The sequence below is a fragment of the Onthophagus taurus genome, chromosome 3, assembly GCF_036711975.1.
Source record: "Onthophagus taurus isolate NC chromosome 3, IU_Otau_3.0, whole genome shotgun sequence".
NCBI classification, from domain to species: Eukaryota; Metazoa; Arthropoda; class Insecta; order Coleoptera; family Scarabaeidae; genus Onthophagus; species Onthophagus taurus.
The window spans coordinates 25,210,212-25,232,959 of record NC_091968.1 but is presented as its reverse complement, the minus strand read 5'-3'; the positions used below and the strand labels follow the sequence as shown (position 1 = coordinate 25,232,959).

At 31.1% G+C, this 22,748-nt stretch overlaps 2 protein-coding genes and 1 non-coding gene across 6 annotated transcripts in view; 2 read left to right on the top strand and 1 right to left on the bottom strand.

Moving 5' to 3' along the window:
- Positions 1 to 11,461, bottom strand: part of LOC111419027 (golden goal) — a 75,197-nt gene extending 63,736 nt beyond the window's left edge. The window contains exon 1 of one of the 4 annotated variants that reach the window (XM_071195493.1): positions 11,288 to 11,461. The gene's annotated coding sequence lies outside the window, so the exon portion shown is untranslated. Of the gene's footprint in view, positions 1 to 6,844; positions 6,864 to 9,578; positions 9,833 to 11,287 lie in introns of those variants that run through there. The other 3 variants (XM_071195498.1, XM_071195495.1, XM_071195497.1) reach the window with 3 other exon arrangements.
- On the top strand, positions 6,532 to 6,611 carry TRNAL-UAG (transfer RNA leucine (anticodon UAG)). The gene has a single exon. It is a non-coding gene; the product is annotated as a tRNA-Leu (tRNA).
- Positions 11,462 to 11,953: 492 nt separating the features above from the next.
- LOC111419028 (RNA polymerase-associated protein Ctr9) lies at positions 11,954 to 22,602 on the top strand. Its single transcript, XM_023051766.2, has 5 exons — positions 11,954 to 12,105; positions 12,186 to 12,284; positions 12,340 to 12,579; positions 15,048 to 17,035; positions 21,270 to 22,602. Exons 1-5 carry the CDS (start codon positions 12,064 to 12,066, stop codon positions 22,459 to 22,461), a joined length of 3,561 nt encoding a protein of 1,186 aa, XP_022907534.2. The 5' UTR covers positions 11,954 to 12,063; the 3' UTR covers positions 22,462 to 22,602.
- Positions 22,603 to 22,748: the final 146 nt, after the last annotated feature.

The window sequence follows — 22,748 nt, the reverse complement described above, 5'->3', positions numbered from 1 at the left end:
CACCTTTACCTCTTCCCTCACTATATACCCCGGTGTTTCTCTCGCCACCCCAAGCACCCATCTCGAGTATCTAGCTTGCACGTCCTCCAGCATTGCCTGCTCTCTCCATCCCCATACCTCTGCTCCATACACCATCACACTGCTAACCAGGCCTTCAAACATAATCTTCCTCGCTGCCACATTCCTTCCAAAAACTCTCTTCCCCCAACCCCATACTTGTCTCATCACCTTATTCGCCTTTTTTGCCATAGCTATCACATGCGACCCCTCCCTGTTGTCCTCCCTGAACACATACCCCAAGTAAGTATACTCCCTAACCTCCTCGGTTTCTTTTCCCTCCCATCTCCAGTTTTCTATTCTTCTTCTTCCACCCTTACAAAACTTCATCATCCTTATCTTCCCCACATTCACTTCCAGCCCCTTCCCTATCTTCCCCCGTCTCCACTGCCTCAACCTCCTTCTCGCCTCCCTCTTCGCCTTCCTACACTCGCCATCATACCAGTCGTTCCTCCCTACTCTGCCGCCCCTACGTACACACTCCCTTTTCAGTGTGTACTTCCCTTTTCGCACTACCTGAATAAGTTCTTCCCAACCATTGATCTCGTGTATCTTCTGTTGCCAAGTATCGAGGTTTCCCCTGTAGAATGCTACCCCTTCTTCCGACCAGTCTGTCCTGATGAACTTGCTCCCCAGTTCCGCTCGTCCTTGTAATCTCCCTTCTCACTCTCCCTGACACTTCCATAACATAATTTACCACCCCCTTTTCCCTTCTGCCCGTCTTGAACAATATTCTGGCCTCGTTCTTGAAGTCATGCCAGCCTATCCCAACCCCTTGCTCACTGTTTTTACCCCACAGCTGCTCCAATAATACCCCCTCGTTCATCTCTCTGTCCACATCATAGAGTATCACCTTAGGCCACATCATTGCTGGTTCCCGTATCGTTATGTCCTGGCCCCCGATCTTCTCCCTTACCAATTCAACATCCCTCCCCGAGCCTCCCTCTATTAATACCCTCTTGTTTTTCAGCTTGGTTACCCTTTTCAACTTCACGTCTTTCCAGGTGTCTTCTTTCTCTAGCTTCTTCACAACATCATTCTTCAATTCCGCGCTATCCACGATATTCTCCCCACCCTGAACTATGATGATGTTCTTGCTCGCAACCTTTCTCTCCCCCAGCCTTCCTCCATTACCGCCTGGGTCCACTTCGTTCCCCGCACCCCTCTTAACAGCTCTAGCGTATCCTTCGTATTCTCTATCCCCTGCTTCTTTCCAGGTCTCCAGCGCTCCTGCTATCTTTTTCTCGATCCTCTTCTCCATTTCTTTCATCTTCTCATCGAAATTCCTTCTTTCCATTTCTTTCCCATTATCTTCCGCCATCGTCACCACAACTCTCGTTGCTGAGGCCTCTACTCTCCTAAAGATATCCATAATTCTTCGGCGCATCTCGTTAGGAATATCTCTGTACTGCCCTGAGAGTTCAGTCTCTAGCTCTTCCCGGAGTTCGTGGATGTAACAGATTTCCCGCATTGCTGTTGTGCCCATACTCAACTGTTCCCTCTTCGATTCCCCCTTCCATGTACCCTCCGTGTCCATTCCCGAGGAAATCATGCTCATCGGTCTCTTGTATCTGGCCCCCATATACCCTATCTCTATTTCCCCTTCTTCCTCCTCCCTGTCCCTCTTCCTCGAGTCCTCCGTTCCAGTATGCGAATTCCCTCCTGTGGATCTCGTCTCCATATCCCCCGTTTGTTTCTCTACTGTGTCCGCACTCTCATCTTTCCCTACCATAATTCCCCAACATATAAACTCGCAAATTTAAATTTCGAAACTACATACTCTATATCGAATACTAACCAACTCATAAAAGAAGTTGAAAACATAAATCTTACAAATAGACATCTGATTTCTTTCGATGTAGTGAATCTATATTCTAATATTCCAACATAATTTACTTTGGATCTCACTGACAAGCTATTTAGAGATCATTTTGAAGATGAAACAAATATAAAAAAGATTTTAATGAAATCCTAAAACATATAGTTACACAAAATTATTGCATTTTTAATAATAAAACTTACAAAATATTAGAAGGTTTATCTATGGGGATGCCTTTATCTGGCATACTCGCCGATATATTTTTAAACTATTTTGAAAACCATCATATTATGAATACTAAAAATCTTTTCAAAAAACACATAGTTAAATGGATAAGATATGTAGATGACGTTTTTTGTATATGGGAAGGTAATCTTAGTGTTTTAGACGAATTTCATAAATATCTCAACCAATTACACAATAAATTAAACTTCACCATCGAGTTAAGTTAAAGTTTTAAATTTTCTGGATCTAAAAATGAGTAATATTGAAAACAGATTGAATTTTAATATTCATAGAAAACCTAGTTCAGTTGATACAATAATTCCATATGATTCTAATCACCCCTTATCTCATAAATTAGCGAGTTTCAGGTATTTTATAGAACGAATTTTTAATTACCCATTATCACAAGAAAATAAAATTGCTGAATTTAACTATATCTTTGATCTAGCAAAAAATAATAATTTTCCTGAAAAAATAATTAAAAATTTAATTAATAAAATTAGAATAAAACATGATTCTTTATTTTCCAAAGATAATAAAACTAAAAACTATAAACCCATTCCTTTTAACTCTATAACAGCATCTAGTAAAAGAATTTTTCTGAAATATAATATTAATCTTGAATTTTCTAATAATACAACGTTAATAAGGGTACTATCTAATTATCACTTTAATAATTATAACATTAATAAAGAGAGTGGTGTTTATCAGGCAAACTGGCCGAAAATTGGAAAATAGAATCATGGAACAGGCGCGTAAAATGGCGCGTTGAACATAAAAATAAAACCAATCCTAATGTTTTTAAACATAAAATTGAAACAGGACACGAGATTGATTTTGAAAACATAAAATTGTTGCATAAATGTAACAAAGGTTTCAAATTAGATCTTTTGGAAGCTCTAGAAATTAACAAATATACTAAAAACAAAAAAATATAAAATCCTTTTGGGTTTTTATGGCTTCTTTTTCTTTATATATTTCGTTAAAAAGTTATGTGTATTTCGTGACTCCATTTTGTAAAGACTTTTATTTGACCATAAGTTAAAATTCTAATTATAGATTTTTTATCTTTTTAATTTTGTATCGATTAATTTATTTAAAGAATTTTTGTAATTGTGATTTCTTGGTCATGAAGATTCGGCTGATGATGACCTTATAAATTAGGTTGAAACCGGTACCGAGGAATTGAATAAAAATATAGCAAGAAAGAAGTTTAATCATACATCGTATTGTTTTATTTAAATTATTTAAAATTATCTAGAGTATGATTTTGTTGTCAACCTTAATTTTGACATATTTGTAATCTTCATTAAAAATCCTTTAAAATGAGTACAAACACGACATATTTATCTTCAATATTAATGAAGTTATGGTCAACTTCCGGTTAAGAGTGTCAACGTCAATTTTGACATATTTGTAATCGTCGTGAAAAATCCTTTAAAATAAGTCCAAACATGATACGTTTAATTCCAATATTACTCGAGATATAAACAACTTCCGGTTTGAAATGTCAATGTCATTTTGACATATTCATAATTTTTATAAAATGTCTTAATATTTGTTACAAAAACAAAAATATAATAAAAAAAATCAAAAATTAGGGTTGCTATTAATATTTAAAAATTAAATTACTATTTTCATTGTTGCTAACTTCGGGTTTAATGTTTTTTTATTCTAACTTTTTTGTTTTTTGAGATAAGTGCGTCTTGTTTGGGCTCATTTTAAAGGTTTTTTTTAATAATATGTATATTGTATATATACATATGTAATACATATGTCTATTATATGATAACTAACTTCAGGTTTAAAATGGCAACCTCAATTTTGACATATTTATAATCTTCATTAAAAATGCTTTAAAATGAGTACAAACACGACATATTTATCTTCAATATTAATGAAGTTATGGTCAACTTCCGGTTAAGAGTGTCAACGTCAATTTTGACATATTTGTAATCGTCGTGAAAAATCCTTTAAAATAAGTCCAAACATGATACGTTCAATTCCAATATTACTCGAGATATAAACAACTTCCGGTTTGAAATGTCAATGTCATTTTGACATATTCATAATTTTTATAAAATGTCTTAATATTTGTTACAAAAACAAAAATATAATAAAAAAAAATCAAAAATTAGGGTTGCTATTAATATTTAAAAATTAAATTACTATTTTCATTGTTGCTAACTTCGGGTTTAATGTTTTTTTATTCTAACTTTTTTGTTTTTTGAGATAAGTGCGTCTTGTTTGGGCTCATTTTAAAGGTTTTTTTTAATAAAGAATACATCATGAAAGAACACCATGAAGTTGTCCATATGTCTATTATATGATAACTAACTTCAGGTTTAAAATGTCAACCTCAATTTTGACATATTTGTAATCTTCATTAAAAATCCTTTAAAATGAGTACAAACACGACATATTTATCTTCAATATTAATGAAGTTATGGTCAACTTCCGGTTAAGAATGTCAACGTCAATTTTGACATATTTGTAATCGTCGTGAAAAATCCTTTAAAATGAGTCCAAACATGATACGTTTAATTCCAATATTACTCGAGATATAAGCAACTTCCGGTTTGAAATGTCAACGTCATTTTGACATATTCTTAATTTTTATAAAATGTCTTAATATTTGTCACAAAAACAAAAGTAATAATAAAAAAAATAAAAAATTAAGGTTGGTATTAATATTTAAAAATTAAATTGCTATCTTCATTGTTGCTAACTTCGGGTTTAATGTTTTTTTATTCTAACTTTTTTATTTTTTGAGATAAGTGCGTCTTGTTTGGACTCATTTTAAAGGTTTTTTAATGAACATGACGAATATGTCAAAATTGACGTTGACGTTTCAAACCGGAAGTGATTGTATCTCCATTAATATCAAAGTTAAATATGTCGAGTTTGGGCTCATTTTAAAGGATTTTTTATGAAGTTGACAAATATGTCAAAATTAATAGTTAAAAGTTCGAACTTTTTGGTTTTTTGAGATAAATGCGTCATGTTTGGACTCACTTTAAAGGTTATTTTATGAAGATTACGAATATAATAATAAAATTAAAGTTGACTTAAATGTCAACTTTAATTTTTAGTTTTGTTTCTAATTCGATCCCTTGTTTTCTTTTTGATTTGTGTTTATCTTCAAGGAATAAACTTTAATCTCACTTATTTAGAGGTTATTCGATAAACTACGGCTTTAATATCGTTCGAGGAAATCGCGGGGATGCGAAAAAATAAATTTTTTTAATTTATAACTTTTTTTGTTTTTACTTTTTAACACGCTATGTGTCGTTCCCCCTTTTCTTGTATGGACGCGTATTGAGTATTGACCCGACGCCACCAACGTTATTAATTCTAATGACTTTCCTCGTTATACTACCTGCTTTTAGATCGGAGGCGGTTTAATACCGGGTGGATCGATATTGACCGCACAGGAAATTGTTATGCATAGTATAGAGTTAATGTTTTGAAACTTTTTACCAAGTTTCGAACAATTTTTACAATTTTAATTACAGATATAATTTATGAAATAAATTTTTAAATTAAATCCATAGACAGTGGTTTACAGCTTATTTGATACATTAAATAAACTTAAAAAGAAGATTTGTAGAGAAATACGGCTCAATAGGTGCAAGAGCAGAATAGACAGCAAAGCTATCACTGGTTTTACTTGCACCAATGACAAAAATAATGTAATACAATCCATTGTTGTTAATGCCGAGTAGCAAAACAGCTAAGTAATATATTTTTCCAAACCCTAAATGAATAAACCATTCAAATTCACCAGCGATTGGCAGAATATTAGGCCACAAGTAACCAAAAAACTGGTCGAATCAACACTAAATCAATTGCAGTTTATAAGTTGAATATCTGAATTCAACTGTATGAAATAAGAAATAATTTGTGACAAAGTTGAATAATACTTTTGTTGTCTAATTTGTATATTGTTAAAAACCAAGTTTTTTTACTTAATTTACAGGTATTATTCTTGTTACTTTCAAGTTTTATCGAAAAAAATTCTCTGTTTTAACTTCTTTTTAGATTTTAACTATACAGGTGATTCAAAAAACCGCTGACAGACTTCTAGAGCAGGTAATACATTAAAAATTAAGATGAAAAGTCTCTAATATACAATATAAAACACTTTACACGCTTAGAGAGCAATGGCGTAGACAATATTTTCAAAAAAGTGCTTTTTATAGCAGATAATGTTTAATTTAAAGAAACTTTGATCCGCTATATCTCGCCAACGAGGCATTTGCGACCCCATGTATATTAAGACTATTCATTTTAATTTTTCGTGTTTTATCTACTCTAAAAGTCTGTCAACGGTTTTTTGAATCACCTGTAGAGTGTATCAAATAAATTGAACCACTGTACTTGATAAAATTAAATTTTTTTAAGTTGGTTAAAAATAAAAATGTTTTATAGGCAGCGTGGCCGAGCGGTCTAAGGCGCTGGTTTTAGGCACCAGTCCGAAAGGGCGTGGGTTCGAATCCCACCGCTGTCACATATTTTACTTTTTTAATTTCCAATTATAATGGAAAATACATGTATAAAATAATAATAAATTCATCAATCAAATTACAATGAATATTAAAATTTAAAAAAATGGAACTAACCTAAAAAATGAAAAATTAATAAAATATTATATGCAAATATCTGCACACAAAAGAGCTTTCAGAGATAATTCTACCGGAAAATCGACTGTATGTGAACGACGTTTGGTGATAGCGAGCGTACCTGAGACTCCCTTTGATATCCGCAACGATTAATGCGGTTGATTTTAATCGGTTTCACCAGGATAAAAGACAATCATCAGCACTTTGAACTGTAATTGTAACTGTATTGCCCCCACTTCGATTGTTTAAGATTATTCAATTGACAATGAGTTGTTTTGATTAAATTTAATTATTACTTTGAATTTGAATGTTACTTTTAGTCACAACAAACACAATAATAAAAATGACAGTTGTCACTGTTGACAATGTTGACAGATCTTAAGTTAGTTACATTAAAAATTAATACCAACCTAAAAAAAAGTAAAGTGATTAATGATACCAACCTGAAAGCACCTCCAAAAGAAACGACAACAATATAAACGACAACAATATAAAAGAGTAAAACTGGATTAATTGAAAAACCAGGAAAAAAGGGAGGAGTATGAAGGAAAACTTCAGGAGACTTTAAGAATTCTGGAAGAACAAGAAGTACAACAAACACAATAATAAAAATGACAGTTGACACTGTTGACAATGTTGACAGTTCTTAAGTTAATTCATTGTAGAGTGCGTATGTAGTGGTGGTGGGGGTAATCAGAAAGTCAGACATTTTGAAGGTACCGACCTGAACTTAGCTATAGTTTCAAGTCTCTATTGTACCTATAACATTGAGGTCTTATATATAATCTAGAGTGCGTATGGTGTTGTCCCCACCACGCCTAAAATGAAGCCAGAAAGGTCGCCATGTTAGATGTACCAACTTAGCGGGAAATTCGAAATTCTTATATATACTTATGCAAAAATTTACATTATTATAAACTGGAAAGACAGAAAATAATAACCAAAACAAAACATTAATTTTTTATTGATAAATAATTGTTAATTAACTTAATAATTTTTACCAATAACCCTTATAATTAACATAAACTAAGAAGAAAATATTTAAAGCAATTCTGATTGATCACGTTAACCTTTGCTTATAAATAATTGTTAGTTTATTTAAAAAAACTGAACAGTCCTTAATAATAAACTTTACTTGAACTTCAATTGAAGACCTCGGTGCAAGAAGGGAGTAGGTCCATTTATCAAGACAAGGAGTTGTCTATACTACTGTTCTGTGGTTGTTCCTGGTTGTCCCCTTCTTACACCGAGGTCTTCAATTGTTAATTCCAAGTCAAGTAACCAGAAACATTTTATAGACTGTTGTAAATAATCGTCCAACCTACCAAATTAAAAAAAAAAATATGTGAAACGAAAAGAATTCGAAAACTTTCAACAAAAATCAAATTTTAATAAAAATAACAATATGTTTATGAGAATTGTGAGGTTATAATTGTAGGTACAATAGAGACTTGAAACTATAGCTAAGTTCAGGTCGGTACATCCAACATGTCTGACTTTCTGATTACCCCCACCACCACCACATACGCTCTCTACATTATAAATAAGACCTCAATGAGTTAATTGCATTAAAAGTTAATACCAACCCTAGAAACAGTAATACTTTACTGTTTCTTGGGTTGGTATTGACTTGGAAGAATTGAAAAACCAGGAAAAAAGGGAGGAGTATGAAGGAGAACTTCAGAAGAAATTAAGAATTCTGGAAGAACAAGAAGTACAACAAACACAATAATAAAAATGACAGTTGACACTGTTGACAATATTGACAGTTCTTAAGTTAGCTACATTAAAAAAATTAATACCAACCCAAAAAAGAAGTAAAGTATTGATAACTGATACCAACCTAAAACCAGCTCCAAAAGAAACAACAACAATATAATACGAAAGACTAAAACTTGAAGAATTGAAAAATCATCTTAAATCATCATATTATTCAAGCACATATTAAAAACAAACAACATCAAAACCATTAAAACCTTATGTAATATTTTTAAACAATGAAAAACACATCACAATAAAGTTAAACTTTAAAACATAGACGTTAAAAACTTAAAGTGTAGCGTGGTTGGGAAGAAAAGAGACTGAATCGAATACACAAAACAAGAGAAAGAAAAAAGTGAGAAGTATGAAGGAGAACTTCAGAAGAAATTAAGAATTTTGGAAGAAAAAGAAGTAGAAGAAATCAGAAGAATCGTGGAGTCTCAAGGATATATGGAAAAAGATCAGAGAACTAGGGACAGCTACCAGAGTAAGCGTAATTAAATATCAAAACCGGTCAAAATCGAAAGAGAAGGAAGCTAAGTACCCACGCAAGATATTGGGGAAAACCAGAAGAGATAGGACGCAGAACAAGAATATCAGGGAAAAACTAAGCTTAAATCACCTGGTATAGGAAATAGAGGGAACACAACTAAGTTGGTATGGTCATCTGGTTCGAATGAAAGAAGATAAAATATGGCCAGGGATAAGAAGATGTATAAAAGATGGATCCAAAACCCAACACCATAAGGTGTTGGGGGCAAGAGAAAGAAGAAAATTTTAATTCCTGTGAATAACTTACGAATTATTTCCTTTCTTTAATCTGTCATGCAATGTACTTTTTGGCACCTTACATGATTACAAAGGAAGAGAAGAAATGTTTGCAATTTGCTGGCTTTAATCTTTGACTTTCCGTCCACATCTCTTTTTATGAGAATCAACATTAATGACAGAATTATTGTTTAGACAACCTTTAGCTCGTTTCCACAATTTGGAGATTGTTGAGCAAGAAAACTTGCGTGAGGCGGCATTTATCGCGCCTCGTTTAAGTTTACCTTGACTGACATTTTGTAATAAATAATGTAAAATTTACTTACGTTGGTTGTTGTTAAATTCTCTACACTTTTTTCCACCTGTTTGAATGTATTCCGAAATATTTTTGTCCATTTTGAATGTACAGCCGTTAAATCGCCCAAAATGTCAAATTTGACATAAGGAAACTAATTATCACAAAACAAGTGCAATAGCTAAGTCGGTTTTAGTCTTGACACACTTTGATTGTTATATTGTCTACCTTATGTATCTAGATAAATCGCTTATACATATTTACAATAATTTTTACATTAAACTGAAATGGAGCAACTATTATCGGAGAGAGGAAGTAACTATTTATTTTGTTATTGTCATTAAGTAAAAATATTTTTTTAAGGTTGGTAGTAAATTAGACGACTTCACTTAAATGTCACCGTTCAATTTCAACATTAATTGCATTTTTATATTGAAAAAATCCATTTTTATTAATTTAAATCGCGAATTTTATTTATTTAATAATTTAATTAATTAATTTTAACATTAATAATTTTATTTAGAAATTACTTAATTGACGTTTAGTGTTTTTATTTATTTTGGGGTTGGTATTAATTCAGTCAAAATCGGGTGTCAATTTGAACGAAACTTTACAACTATATTTTATGTGTTTTTAAGTGTTTATGATGCTTTTAACTAAATCAAATCGCCCTCAGAGTAAGTTTTATTATTTATTTACTTTTTTATATTATTTATTCCCAAGCATCGTAATTCTTTTATGATCCTTTAGATGCCAAGAAAAACATAACCTAAAAACGAATGATTTTAAATAAAATCATTATTTAATTAGTCGATAGAAGAAATAAGTTGATTTTCACTTTGTGAAGTGGACTTTCCAGTTTAGAAACTAATCTTGGTCTGATACATAGTCGAAGAAAGTTCCATGTACCTGTAAGAATACCTAAAATATTCAACAGGAGGCCAGAAAGAAAAGGAAAGCGTGGTAGAACAAGAGCCCAATGGGAGGGAGACATTGAAAGAAACTCGCCGAAGTACGGCCCATGGCAAAGATAGGAAGATGTATCCAAAACCCCAATGCCTTACGGTATAAATGGGGGCAAGAGAATGAAGAAGAATATGGAAAAATGTGTTAATGATTAGGGAAACCAAAAATATGCTCAAAAATGTTGGTTTAAGCGCTTATAAAATGTTATAATATATAACACAAAACCGCTCAACATTCTAAATGTTTTATGAAAATTAAAGAATTCTATTTTAGAAAGCCGGTAATGTAGTTTTCTTCACAGAAAACTTTAACTTCACAGTAACATTATATCAAATTGAAACTTAATGCAAAAATATGCTTATTAACATAGCCAACCAAGAAAAATTAAATATTAATAACCATTTATATCAAAAAGAAAAAGGACTTAAATTATTCTTTAATTTACTTTAAAACGTAAATAAAACCAACATAAATTTCCCTACATTTCCATAAATTCAAATTGGAGATTTGCTTCTAAAAATAAATTCACCCTTTCGTCGAAAAATCGAATAAAACAATATCTTATTATAATTAACATTATTCCCAACGATTTACAACCCTTCAATACATTAACTAATAGCAAAACTTCGAAACTTCCATCGAATAAACTCGAATAAAACGAAAGTTTCTTTAAAACTTGAAGCGTTTTCCAATCACCACAACTTTGAGTTTGCAAACAATTCATTATTAAAACTAATTCAAACTAATTAATTACAAAGTAATCGTAAAACTTACATTTTAACAACGGATTAATCTCCAAAAATGCGCTAAAAATGTAAAGGGGCACTCAATAAGAATTTTTTAATAAATTAGTTTATAAGAAAGACACATTTCTGATTTGGAAAAAACGTAATATTTAAAATTTATTGGAGCGCACCGACCGACGTCGACCGTGAAGAGACGCTTTTCGAAACGAACGCGTGTTTTGTACTACGGCGTCGCGACGCCGAGGGACGCTCACCCTATCATTTGGACGCCCCCTCCACCTTTTGAATATTACACCCCCCACGGTTGCTCGTAATGAAACAACGAAGTGAGGGCTGTTTTTACCTTCGATTCTAAACCCTCGAACGTGTTTGCTCCTCTTTAAGTAAGATAATCAATTTTTTTTTGATCAATTTCATAAATAAACATCATTTTTTATTATTTCCCACTTATTTTAATTAATAAAATCATTTAATCGTTAACCAAATTAATTAATAAACGAAGTTATTTTAAATAAACTAAATCAACATTCAAATTTCCCGCCAAGTTCAACTTCCGGTTTTTATAACTTAAACGCATTTTTAAATTTATTAAACCAAAACTAATTTACGAAACGTCTTTAATTATTAATTAATTCATTTCATAAAATTGTTTTAAAATGTAACAATTTAGTTTTAATTAAATTCAATTAGATTGTTATTTCCGGAAATACAAGCGTTCATTGATCTGTCAAACATAAATAGGTTAGTTTACGTTTCAATTTCGTTAAAAACCCAGTAATGTAATCAAATCTAACCAAGAAAACGATGGCAGGATCTATAGAAATCCCTTTAAGGGACACCGATGAGGTAATAACCCTTAAAAACTAATAATTTCGTATATACGTCGAATCTAACCTCACTTTTCGTTTCGCTTCCTTTTTTTTTAGGTGATTGAGTTGTGTTTGGATCAATTACCGGATGGGGACGAGGTTTTAGGTATTTTACGACAAGAACACACCCACTTAAACATTTGGGTTAATTTGGCGGTAATTTAGTTAATTTTGTTTATTTAATGCTGTATAATATCATAACAATTTTTAGTTGGAATATTACAAGCAAGGGAAGATAAATGATTTCATTAAGATTTTGGATGCTTCAAGAACCGACGCGAATGTTACATATCGTGATTATGAAAAGGATCAAATGCGAGCACTCGATATGCTCGCTGCATATTATGTGCAAGAAGCTAATCGAGAAAAAAATAAAGATAAAAAACGGGAGTTGTTTACAAAAGCTACTTTATTATATACAACTGCGGATAAAATTATTATGTATGATCAGGTAAATATTATTTTATAATATTATAACTCAAAAAATAGGTAATTAATAGAATCGAGTTTTGCGCCATCTATTGGCTTTTATAAATACTAGGTATCTGTTTAACTACAGGTTTCTTCTTTACAAAAAGTAGATAACTCGAGATACCTAGTTTAAATTTTAGTTTCGGTTCAAACAATAAAAAAGTTTGTTTAGAAACTCTCAAATGTCAAAATTAAATGTAATGATTTTTTGATAAATATTAAAATGATCTTAATAAGAATCAAAAATGCTTTAATTTGATACCAAACATCATGTGTTTGGGTTAAAACATAAAAAAGTTAGGTTAGAATCTGTTAAATATCAAAATTAAATAGAACGATTTTTTGATAAATATTGAAATGATCTTAATATGAATCAAAAATGCATTAATTTGATACCAAACATGACGTATTTGAGTTAAAAAATAAAAAAGTTAGGTTAAAAACTGTCAAATGTCAAAATTAAATGTAACGATTTTGAGAAATACTGAAATGATCTTAATAAGAATCAAAAATGTTGTAATTTGATACCAAACATGATATATTTGGGTTAAAAAATAAAAAAGTTAGGTTAGAAACTGTCAAAAGTCAAAATTAAATGTAACGATTTTGATAAATATTGAAATGATCTTAATAAGAATCAAAAATGTTTTAATTTGATACCAAACATGATATATTTGGGTTAAAAAATACAACAGTTTGGTTAGAAACTGTCAAATGTCAAAATTAAATATAACGATTTTTTGATAAATATTACAATTATCTTAATAAGGATCAAAAATGCTTTAATTTGATACCAAACATCATATATTTGGGTTAAAACATAAAAAAGTTAGGTTAGAAACTGTTAAATATCAAAATTAAATAGAACAATTTTGATAAACATTGAAATGATCTTAATATGAATCAAAAATGCATTAATTTGATACCAAACATGACGTATTTGAGTTAAAAAATAAAAAAAGTTAGGTTAAAAACTGTCAAATGTCAAAATTAAACAACGATTTTTTTGATAAGTATTGAAATTTTCTTAATAAGAATCAAAAATACTTTGATTTGATACCAAACACGATATGTTTACGTCAAAAAAATAAGAAAGTTACGTTAAAAACTGTCAAATGTCAAAATTAAATGTAACGATTTTGAGAAATACTGAAATGATCTTAATAAGAATCAAAATTGCTGTAATTTGATACCAAACATGATATATTTGGGTTAAAAAATAAAAAAAAGGTTAGAAACTGTCAAATGTCAAAATTAAATGTAACGATTTTTTGAAAAATATTGAAATGATCTTAATAAGAATCAAAAATGTTTTAATTTGATACCAAACAAGATATATGGGTTAAAAAATAAAACAGTTTGCTTAGAAACTGTCAAATGTCAAAATTAAATATAACGTTTTTTTGATAAATATTACAATTATCTTAATAACGATCAAAAATGCTTTAATTTGATACCAAACATGATACACTTAGGTTAAAAAATAAAAAAGTTAGGTTAGAAACTGTCAAATGTCAAATAACCACCATTTTTTTTTGCTAAAAATGAAGATATCTCGGTAACGGTTAGAGATAAATAGGTTAAGTTTGGGTTCATTTTAAAGGATTTTTAATTTTCTATCCATTTATGTTAAAAAAAAACACCTTTATAATTAAAATATTTTTTTAATTGATCCTTATTAAGAAACAAATAGTACTTTACCCGAGTAATCCAAAAAATTTGGTTATGTCTGACTCCTCGGGCATGCTCAGCCGTGTTGGTCGGATGCAGGATGATTTTTTTAATAAATATTGATACCAAAGATGATATATTTGGGTTAAAAAATAAAAAAGTTAGGTTAGAAAGTGTCAAAATTAATTACAACGATTTTCTGATAAATATTAAAATTATTTTAATAAGAATCAAAAATGCTTTAATTTGATACCAAACATGATATATTGGGGTCAAAAATAAAAAAGTTACGTTAAACACTGTCAAATGTCAAAATTAAATATAACGATTTTTTGATAAATATTGAAATGATCTTAATAAGAATCAAAAATGCTTTAATTTGATACCAAACATGACGTATTTGAGTTAAAAAATAAAAAAGTTAGGTTAACCTGTCAAATGTCAAAATTAAACAACGATTTTTTTGGATAAATATTGAAATTATCTTAATAAGAATCAAAAATGCTTTGATTTGATACCAAACACGATATGTTTACGTCAAAAAAATAAGAAAGTTAGGTTATAACCTGTCAAATGTCAAAAAATCGGCATTTTTTTTTTTTTCAAAAATTAAGATATCTCGATAACGGTTGGAGATAAATAGGTCGTGTTTGGGTTCATTTTAAAGGATTTTTAATTTCCTATCGATTTATGTTAAAAAAAGAACATCTTTTTCAACTTTTATTGAATTAAGTAATTTATTGATCGTTTAATTAATTCTTTTTTGTTGTTTTTTAGAATCATTTATTGGGAAGAGCTTATTTCTGTTTACTGGAAGGCGATAAAATGGAACAAGCAGATGCCCAATTTAATTTCGTTTTGAATCAATCCCCGAATAATATTCCTTCGTTATTAGGAAAAGCTTGTATTGCATATAACAAAAAAGATTTCCGCGGGGCTTTAGCTTTCTATAAAAAAGCTTTAAGAACGAATCCGAGTTGTCCCGCCGCTGTTCGATTAGGAATGGGACATTGCTTCATGAAATTAAACAATCAAGATAAAGCTCGTTTAGCTTTCGAGCGATCATTATCGCTTGATCCGCAATGCGTTGGAGCTTTAGTGGGATTAGCGATTTTAAAATTGAACCAACAACAACCCGAATCGATAAGAAACGGGGTTCGAATGCTTTCAAAAGCTTACACGATCGATTCTTCGAACCCGATGGTTTTAAATCATTTAGCAAATCATTTTTTCTTTAAAAAGGATTACAATAAAGTGCAACATCTTGCTTTACACGCATTCCATAACACCGAAAATGAAGCGATGCGAGCTGAAAGTTGTTATCAATTAGCAAGGGCTTTTCACGTACAGGGCGATTATGATCAAGCGTTTCAATATTATTATCAAGCAACTCAATTTGCTCCAGCCCCCTTTGTTTTACCCCATTTTGGTTTGGGGCAAATGTATATTTATCGGGGCGATTCCGAAAACGCGGCGCAATGTTTCGAAAAAGTTCTAAAAGCCCAACCTGGAAATTACGAAACCATGAAAATATTAGGATCTTTGTACGCGAATTCAACCTCGCAATCGAAAAGGGATATCGCAAAGAATCATTTAAAAAAAGTTACCGAACAATTTCCGGATGATATCGAAGCGTGGATTGAGTTGGCTCAAATTTTGGAGCAATCCGATTTACAAGGGAGTTTAAACGCGTATGGAACTGCGATTAAGATACTAAAAAAAGATGTCCAAGCTGAGATACCGACTGAGATTTTGAATAACGTTGGAGCGTTACATTATCGCTTAAATAATTTGGATGAGGCTAAAAAGAATTTGGAGGAAGCTTTAATTCGGGCTAAATCTGAAGCTGAACATGATCCCCAATATTATAACTCAATTTCCGTCACAACGACTTATAATTTAGCGCGATTAAACGAAGCTTTATGTTTATTCGATAAATCTGAGAAATTATACAAAGATATACTCAAAGAACATCCTAATTATGTTGATTGTTATTTGCGATTAGGTTGCATGGCGAGGGATAAAGGTCAAATTTACGAAGCTTCCGATTGGTTTAAAGAGGCTCTTCGAATTAACACGGAACATCCGGATGCTTGGTCACTTTTAGGTAACTTACATTTAGCTAAAAGCGAATGGGGACCGGGTCAAAAAAAATATGAACGAGTTTTAAAAAACCCGGCCACTTCTCAAGATTCGTATTCGTTAATTGCGTTGGGAAATGTTTGGCTCCAAACTTTACATCTACCCACTAAAGACAAAGATCGCGAAAAACGACATCAAGATCGCGCTTTAGCCATGTACAAACAAGTTTTAAAGATTGATCCGAAAAATATTTGGGCCGCTAACGGAGTTGGGTCGGTTTTGGCGCATAAAGGATGTGTTAATGAAGCTCGCGACATTTTCGCGCAAGTTCGAGAAGCGACCGCCGATTTTTGCGACGTTTGGTTGAATATTGCGCATATTTACGTCGAGCAGAAACAGTTTGTTAGCGCGATTCAAATGTACGAGAATTGTTTGAGGAAGTTTTATAAATATAATCACGTCGAGGGACTCCAATATTTAGCGAGAGCTTATTTCCGAGCGGGGAAATTAAAAGAGGCCAAAATGGTTTTCTTAAAAGCGAGAAGGGTTGCACCTCAAGATACTGTCCTTTTATATAACATTGCGTTGGTTTTACAAAGATTAGCCACTCAAATACTTAAAGATGAGAAATCGACTCTTCAAACTGTGCTACAAGCTGTTCATGAATTGGGATTATCATTAAAGTAAGTAAAAAAGGAGTTTATAAAATTAATTTCGTGAAGGATCCTTGTGGAAATATCACCATATATTAATTAAAGTATCCTCTTTTTAATGTAAAAAGCCGTTTTGAAAAATCACGTTTCTTTAAAGTGTGATAAAAGATAAAAATTATTTTCTCCAAAACTGTTGGAGATTAAGAAATAAAACTTTTTGAAGTTATAAAGGAACGTTGAAGGTTAGGTTATACGAAATTCTATGTTTTTAGGGTGAACCTTTCGTTTAATATAAATTTTTAAAAATCGCATATCGATTTGACGTTTCTTAAAAGTGGGGTTAAAGAAAAAAATTAGTTCCACTAAAATGGTTAAGAATGAAGAAATGAAACTTTTTGAGGTTATAAAGGAACCTTCAAGGTTGTCTTATACCAAATTCTAAGTTTTTAGGGTGAACCTTTCGTTTAATATAAGTTTTTAAAAATCGCATATCGATTTGACGTTTTTTAAAAGTGGGGTTAAAGAAAAAAATTATTTTCTCCAAAACGGATATGAATGAAGAAATGAAACTTTTTGAGGTTATAAAGGAACATGTAAGGTTAGATTATACCAAATTATAAGCTTCCAGAGTTAACAATTCATTTTATATAAATTTTTAAAATTCGCATATCGATTTGACGTTTCTTAAAAGTGAGGTTAAAGAAAAAAATTTGTTTCTCTAAAATCGTTAATAATGAAGAAATGAAACTTTTTGAGGTTATAAAGGAACCTTTAAGGTTGTATTATACCAAATTCTAAGTTTTTGGGGTGAACCTTTCGTTTAATATAAGTTTTTAAAAATCGCATATCGATTTGACGTTTTTTAAAAGTGGGGTTAAACAAAAAAAATTATTTTCTCCAAAACGGTTGGAGATTAAGAAATCAAACTTTTTGAGGTTATAAAGGAACCTTCAAGGTTAGGTTATACCCAACTATAAGCTTCCAGAGCGAATAATTCATTTTATATAAATTTTTAAAAATCTCATATCGATTTGACGTCTCTTGAAAATGTGATTAAAGAAAAAAATTATTTTCTCCAAAACTGTTGGAGATTAAGAAATCAAACTTTTTGAGGTTATAAAGGAACCTATAAGGTTAGGTTATACCAAATTATAAGCTTCCCGTGTCAAAAATTCATTTTATATAAATTTTTAAATATCACATATCAATTTGACGTTTCTTAAAAGTGGGGTTAAAGAAAAAAATTATTTTCTCCAAAACGGATACGAATGAAGAAATGAAACTTTTTGAGGTTATAAAGGAACATATAAGGTTAGGTTATACCAAATTATAAGCTTCCCGTGTCAAAAATTCATTTTATTTAAATTTTTAAAAATCGCATAGCGATTTGACGTTTCTTAAAAGTGGGGTTAAAGAAAAAAATTATTTTCTCCGAAACGGTTGGAGATTAAGAAATGAAACTTTTTGAGGTTATAAAAGAACATCTAAGGTTAGGTTATACCAAATTATAAGCTTCCCGTGTCAAAAATTCATTTTATATAAATTTTTAAAAATCGCATATCGATTTGACGTTTCTTAAAAGTGTGGTTAAAGAAAAAAATTATTTTCTCCAAAACGGATACGAATGAAGAAATGAAACTTTTTGAGGTTATAAAAGAACCTTTAAGGTTAGGTTATACCAAATTATAAGCTTCCCGTGTCAAAAATTCATTTTATATAAATTTTTAAAAATCGCATATCGATTTGACGTTTCTTAAAAGTGGGGTTAAAGAAAAAAATTATTTTCTCCGAAACGGTTGGAGATTAAGAAATGAAACTTTTTGAGGTTATAAAGGAACATATAAGGTTAGGTTATACCAAATTATAAGCTTCCCGTGTCAAAAATTCATTTTATATAAATTTTTAAAAATCGCATATCGATTTAACGTTTCTTGAAAGTGGGGTTAAAGAAAAAAATTATTTTCTCCAAAACGGATACGAATGAAGAAATGAAACTTTTTGAGGTTATAAAGGAACATCTAAGGTTAGGTTATACCAAATTATAAGCTTCCCGTGTCAAAAATTCATTTTATATAAATTTTTAAAAATCGCATATCGATTTGACGTTTCTTAAAAGTGGGGTTAAAGAAAAAAATTATTTTCTCCAAAACGGATACGAATGAAGAAATGAAACTTTTTGAGGTTATAAAAGAACCTTTAAGGTTAGGTTATACCAAATTATAAGCTTCCCGTGTCAAAAATTCATTTTATATAAATTTTTAAAAATCGCATATCGATTTGACGTTTCTTAAAAGTGGGGTTAAAGAAAAAAATTATTTTCTCCCAATCGGTTGGAGATTAAGAAATGAAACTTTTTGAGGTTATAAAAGAACGTTTAAGGTTAGGTTATTCCAAATTATAAGCTTCCAGAGTGAACAATTCATTTTATATAAATTTTAAAAAATCGCATATCGATTTGACGTTTCTTAAAAGTGGGGTTAAAGAAAAAAAATATTTTCTCCAAAACGGTTGGTGATTAAGAAATGAAACTTTTTGAGGTTATAAAAGAACGTTTAAGGTTAGGTTGTACCAAATTATAAGCTTCCCGTGTCAAAAATTCATTTTATATAAATTTTTAAAAATCGCATATCGATTTGACGTTTCTTAAAAGTGGGGTTAAAGAAAAAAATTATTTTCTCCAAAACGGATACGAATGAAGAAATGAAACTTTTTGAGGTTATAAAGGCACATATGAGGTTAGGTTATACCAAATTATAAGCTTCCCGTGTCAAAAATTCATTTTATATAAATTTTTAAAAATCGCATATCGATTTGACGTTTCTTAAAAGTAGGGTTAAAGAAAAAAATTATTTTCTCCAAAACGGTTGGAGATTAAGAAATGAAATTTTTTGAGGTTATAAAGGAACATCTAAGGTTAGGTTATACCAAATTATAAGCTTCTCGTGTCAAAAATTCATTTTATATTAATTTTTAAAAATCGCATATCGATTTGACATTTGTTAAAAGTGGGGTTAAAGAAAAAAATTATTTTCTCCAAAACGGATACGAATGAAGAAATGAAACTTTTTGAGGTTATAAAGGAACCTTTAAGGTTATGTTATACCAAATTATAAGTTTCCCGTGTCAAAAATTTATTTTATATAAAGTTTTAAAAATCGCATATCGATTTGACGTTTCTTAAAAGTGGGGTTAAAGCAAAAATTATTTTCTCCGAAACGGTTGGAGATTAAGAAATAAAACTTTTTGAGGTTATAAAAGAACGTTTAAGGTTAGGTTGTTCTAAATCATAAGCTTCCACAGTGAACAATTCATTTTATATAAATTTTTAAAAATCGCATATCGATTTGACGTTTCTTAAAAGTGGAGTTAAGGAAAAAAATTATTTTCTCCAAAACGGTTGGAGATTAAGAAATGAAACTTTTTGAGGTTATAAAGGAACCTTTAAGGTTATGTTATACCAAATTTTAAGGTTCCAAAGTGAATAATTCATTTTATATACATTTTTAAGAATCGCATATCGATTTGCCGTTTGTTTTGCAAAAAAAATAATTTTTCCAAAACGGTTGGAAATTAAGAAACGAAACTTTTTGAGGTTATAAACTAATCATAAATCTTCCCTAAATTTCTGCGAAAGCAGTAGGTAAACTTAGTTCACTTATTTCTCACCAATTAAATATCTATGAATATCTGGCCAAAAATCTAATTACAACTAAATGAAGTTGAAATTTATTTCATCTATAAACAAAATTTAGGATTTTCAAACGAACTCCGAAAACATGGTACATTTATTTCATTTACCCTAACAATAAGTAATATATACAGGTGTCTCACGTAACTGGTTCGTTAAAACTTTTTAATGTTCCACTATTCATAGAGGTTTGAAATTTTGGTAGTGTACGTTGCTCATTCGGAACTTTCGATCTAAAACATTTTCAAGATGGCTGCCACTTCCGGTCCACCGGAAGTAGACCATAACTTCGTTGCTTTAAATGAAATGCTACATTTTTTAATTGTACATAAGAAAATATGTTGACTATTAAAATAGTGTATAAATTTTTTACTGTAGCATTCCATTTAAAATATACGAGGTTATGGTCTACTTCCGGTAGCCCGGAAGTGGCAGCCATCTTGAAAATATTTTAGATCAAATGTTCCGAATGAAACTGTACGAATAGTGGAACTTAAAAATGTTCTAACGAACCAGTTACGTGAAACAGCCTGTAATATATACAGGGTGTATTTTAAAAATAAAGTTTGTTTTTAGATATTTCAGTTATTTAGCAGTTGACGGTGAACGAATGCGTTACGATGTAAATTTAGCCGGATTAGAAGCAAGACAATGTCAAGATTTACTATCTCAAGCTCAATACCACGTAGCAAGAGCACGAAGAGTCGACGAAGAAGAGCGACAACTTCGTCGTAAACAAGACGAAGAAAGAACAGCTTTTAAAATGAAACAACTTGAAGAACAAAAACGTTTAGAGGAAGAAAAGAAAGCTAATAAGGAAAAAATGTTACTAGTCCGTCAAGAATACAAAGAAAAAACTAAAAACGCCATGATGTTTTTAGAGATGCCACCAGATCGTTCTGCCAAAAAAGGTGGAAGAAGTAGAAAAGATCAATACGTCAGCGATTCCGGAAGTGATGCAGGTGATGTTAACCGCGTAGAAAGAGAAAAAATGCCCAAAAAACGAAAACGATCGGGAGACCGAAAAGATTATAAAAGAAAAAGCGGGGGTAGAACGAAAAGAGGTGGACGCGGAGGTCGATCAGATTCCGATTCTGATCGTCCGAAATCAAAACGAAGCAAAAGACGCGATAAGACAAAGAGGAAAGAGGACGGCGAAGATGGACTCACGGCAAAACAAAAAAGTAGAATCGTTTCAAAAGCAACAATTTCAACGAGCGAAGATGACAGCGACGATGACAAACTTAAAATTGCTTCCGGTGCCGAAAGTGGAGATGATCGCGGGGGAACCTCAAAAGGTAGGAAACGAAGAATTTCTTCGTCCAGTTCGAGAAGTCGAAGCAGAAGTCGATCTAAAAGTGCGAGGAGATCTCGTAGTCGATCAAAATCTGGTTCAAGAAGTCGATCTAGATCACAAAGCGGTTCAAGGTCAAGATCTGGATCTAGGAGAAGTGGATCAAGATCTCAAAGTCGATCGAAAAGTAGGTCTAGATCTAGATCGCATTCAAGAAGTCATTCAAGATCGAAAAGTAGATCAAGATCAAAAAGTAGGTCGAGATCAAAAAGTAGATCGAGATCTAAAAGTAGATCGAGAAGTCGATCTTCGAAAAGTGGTTCAAGAAGTAGATCACGTTCGAAATCTAGATCAAGATCTAGAAGTGAATCGGGATCGAGAAAATCGAAAAGTAAATCGAGGAGTAGATCTAGAAGTGGATCGGAACATTCTAGGAGCCCAAGTCCGAATAGAAGTGGGAATGAAAGTAATTAATGTTAATATTTACTTTTGGGTTTGTATCATAAAGTTTAATAAAGATTAGGTATTGTTAAATATAGTTTGTAATAACAAATAAAGTTCTTTAAAGAATTTTTTTAAATATATAAAATAAAGATAGGTTGTAATCTAACAAAACAGTAGATTTCTTTTTTACCGACCATGATTTAAAGAACCTTATCGAATTATGCGCACCAGTTGCGCAGGTTTTGCAAATTTCGGGTTCAGCGAAATCATTGATCAATTTAAATTGAGCTGTAGCAAATTCCTCATCATGTTTAAAA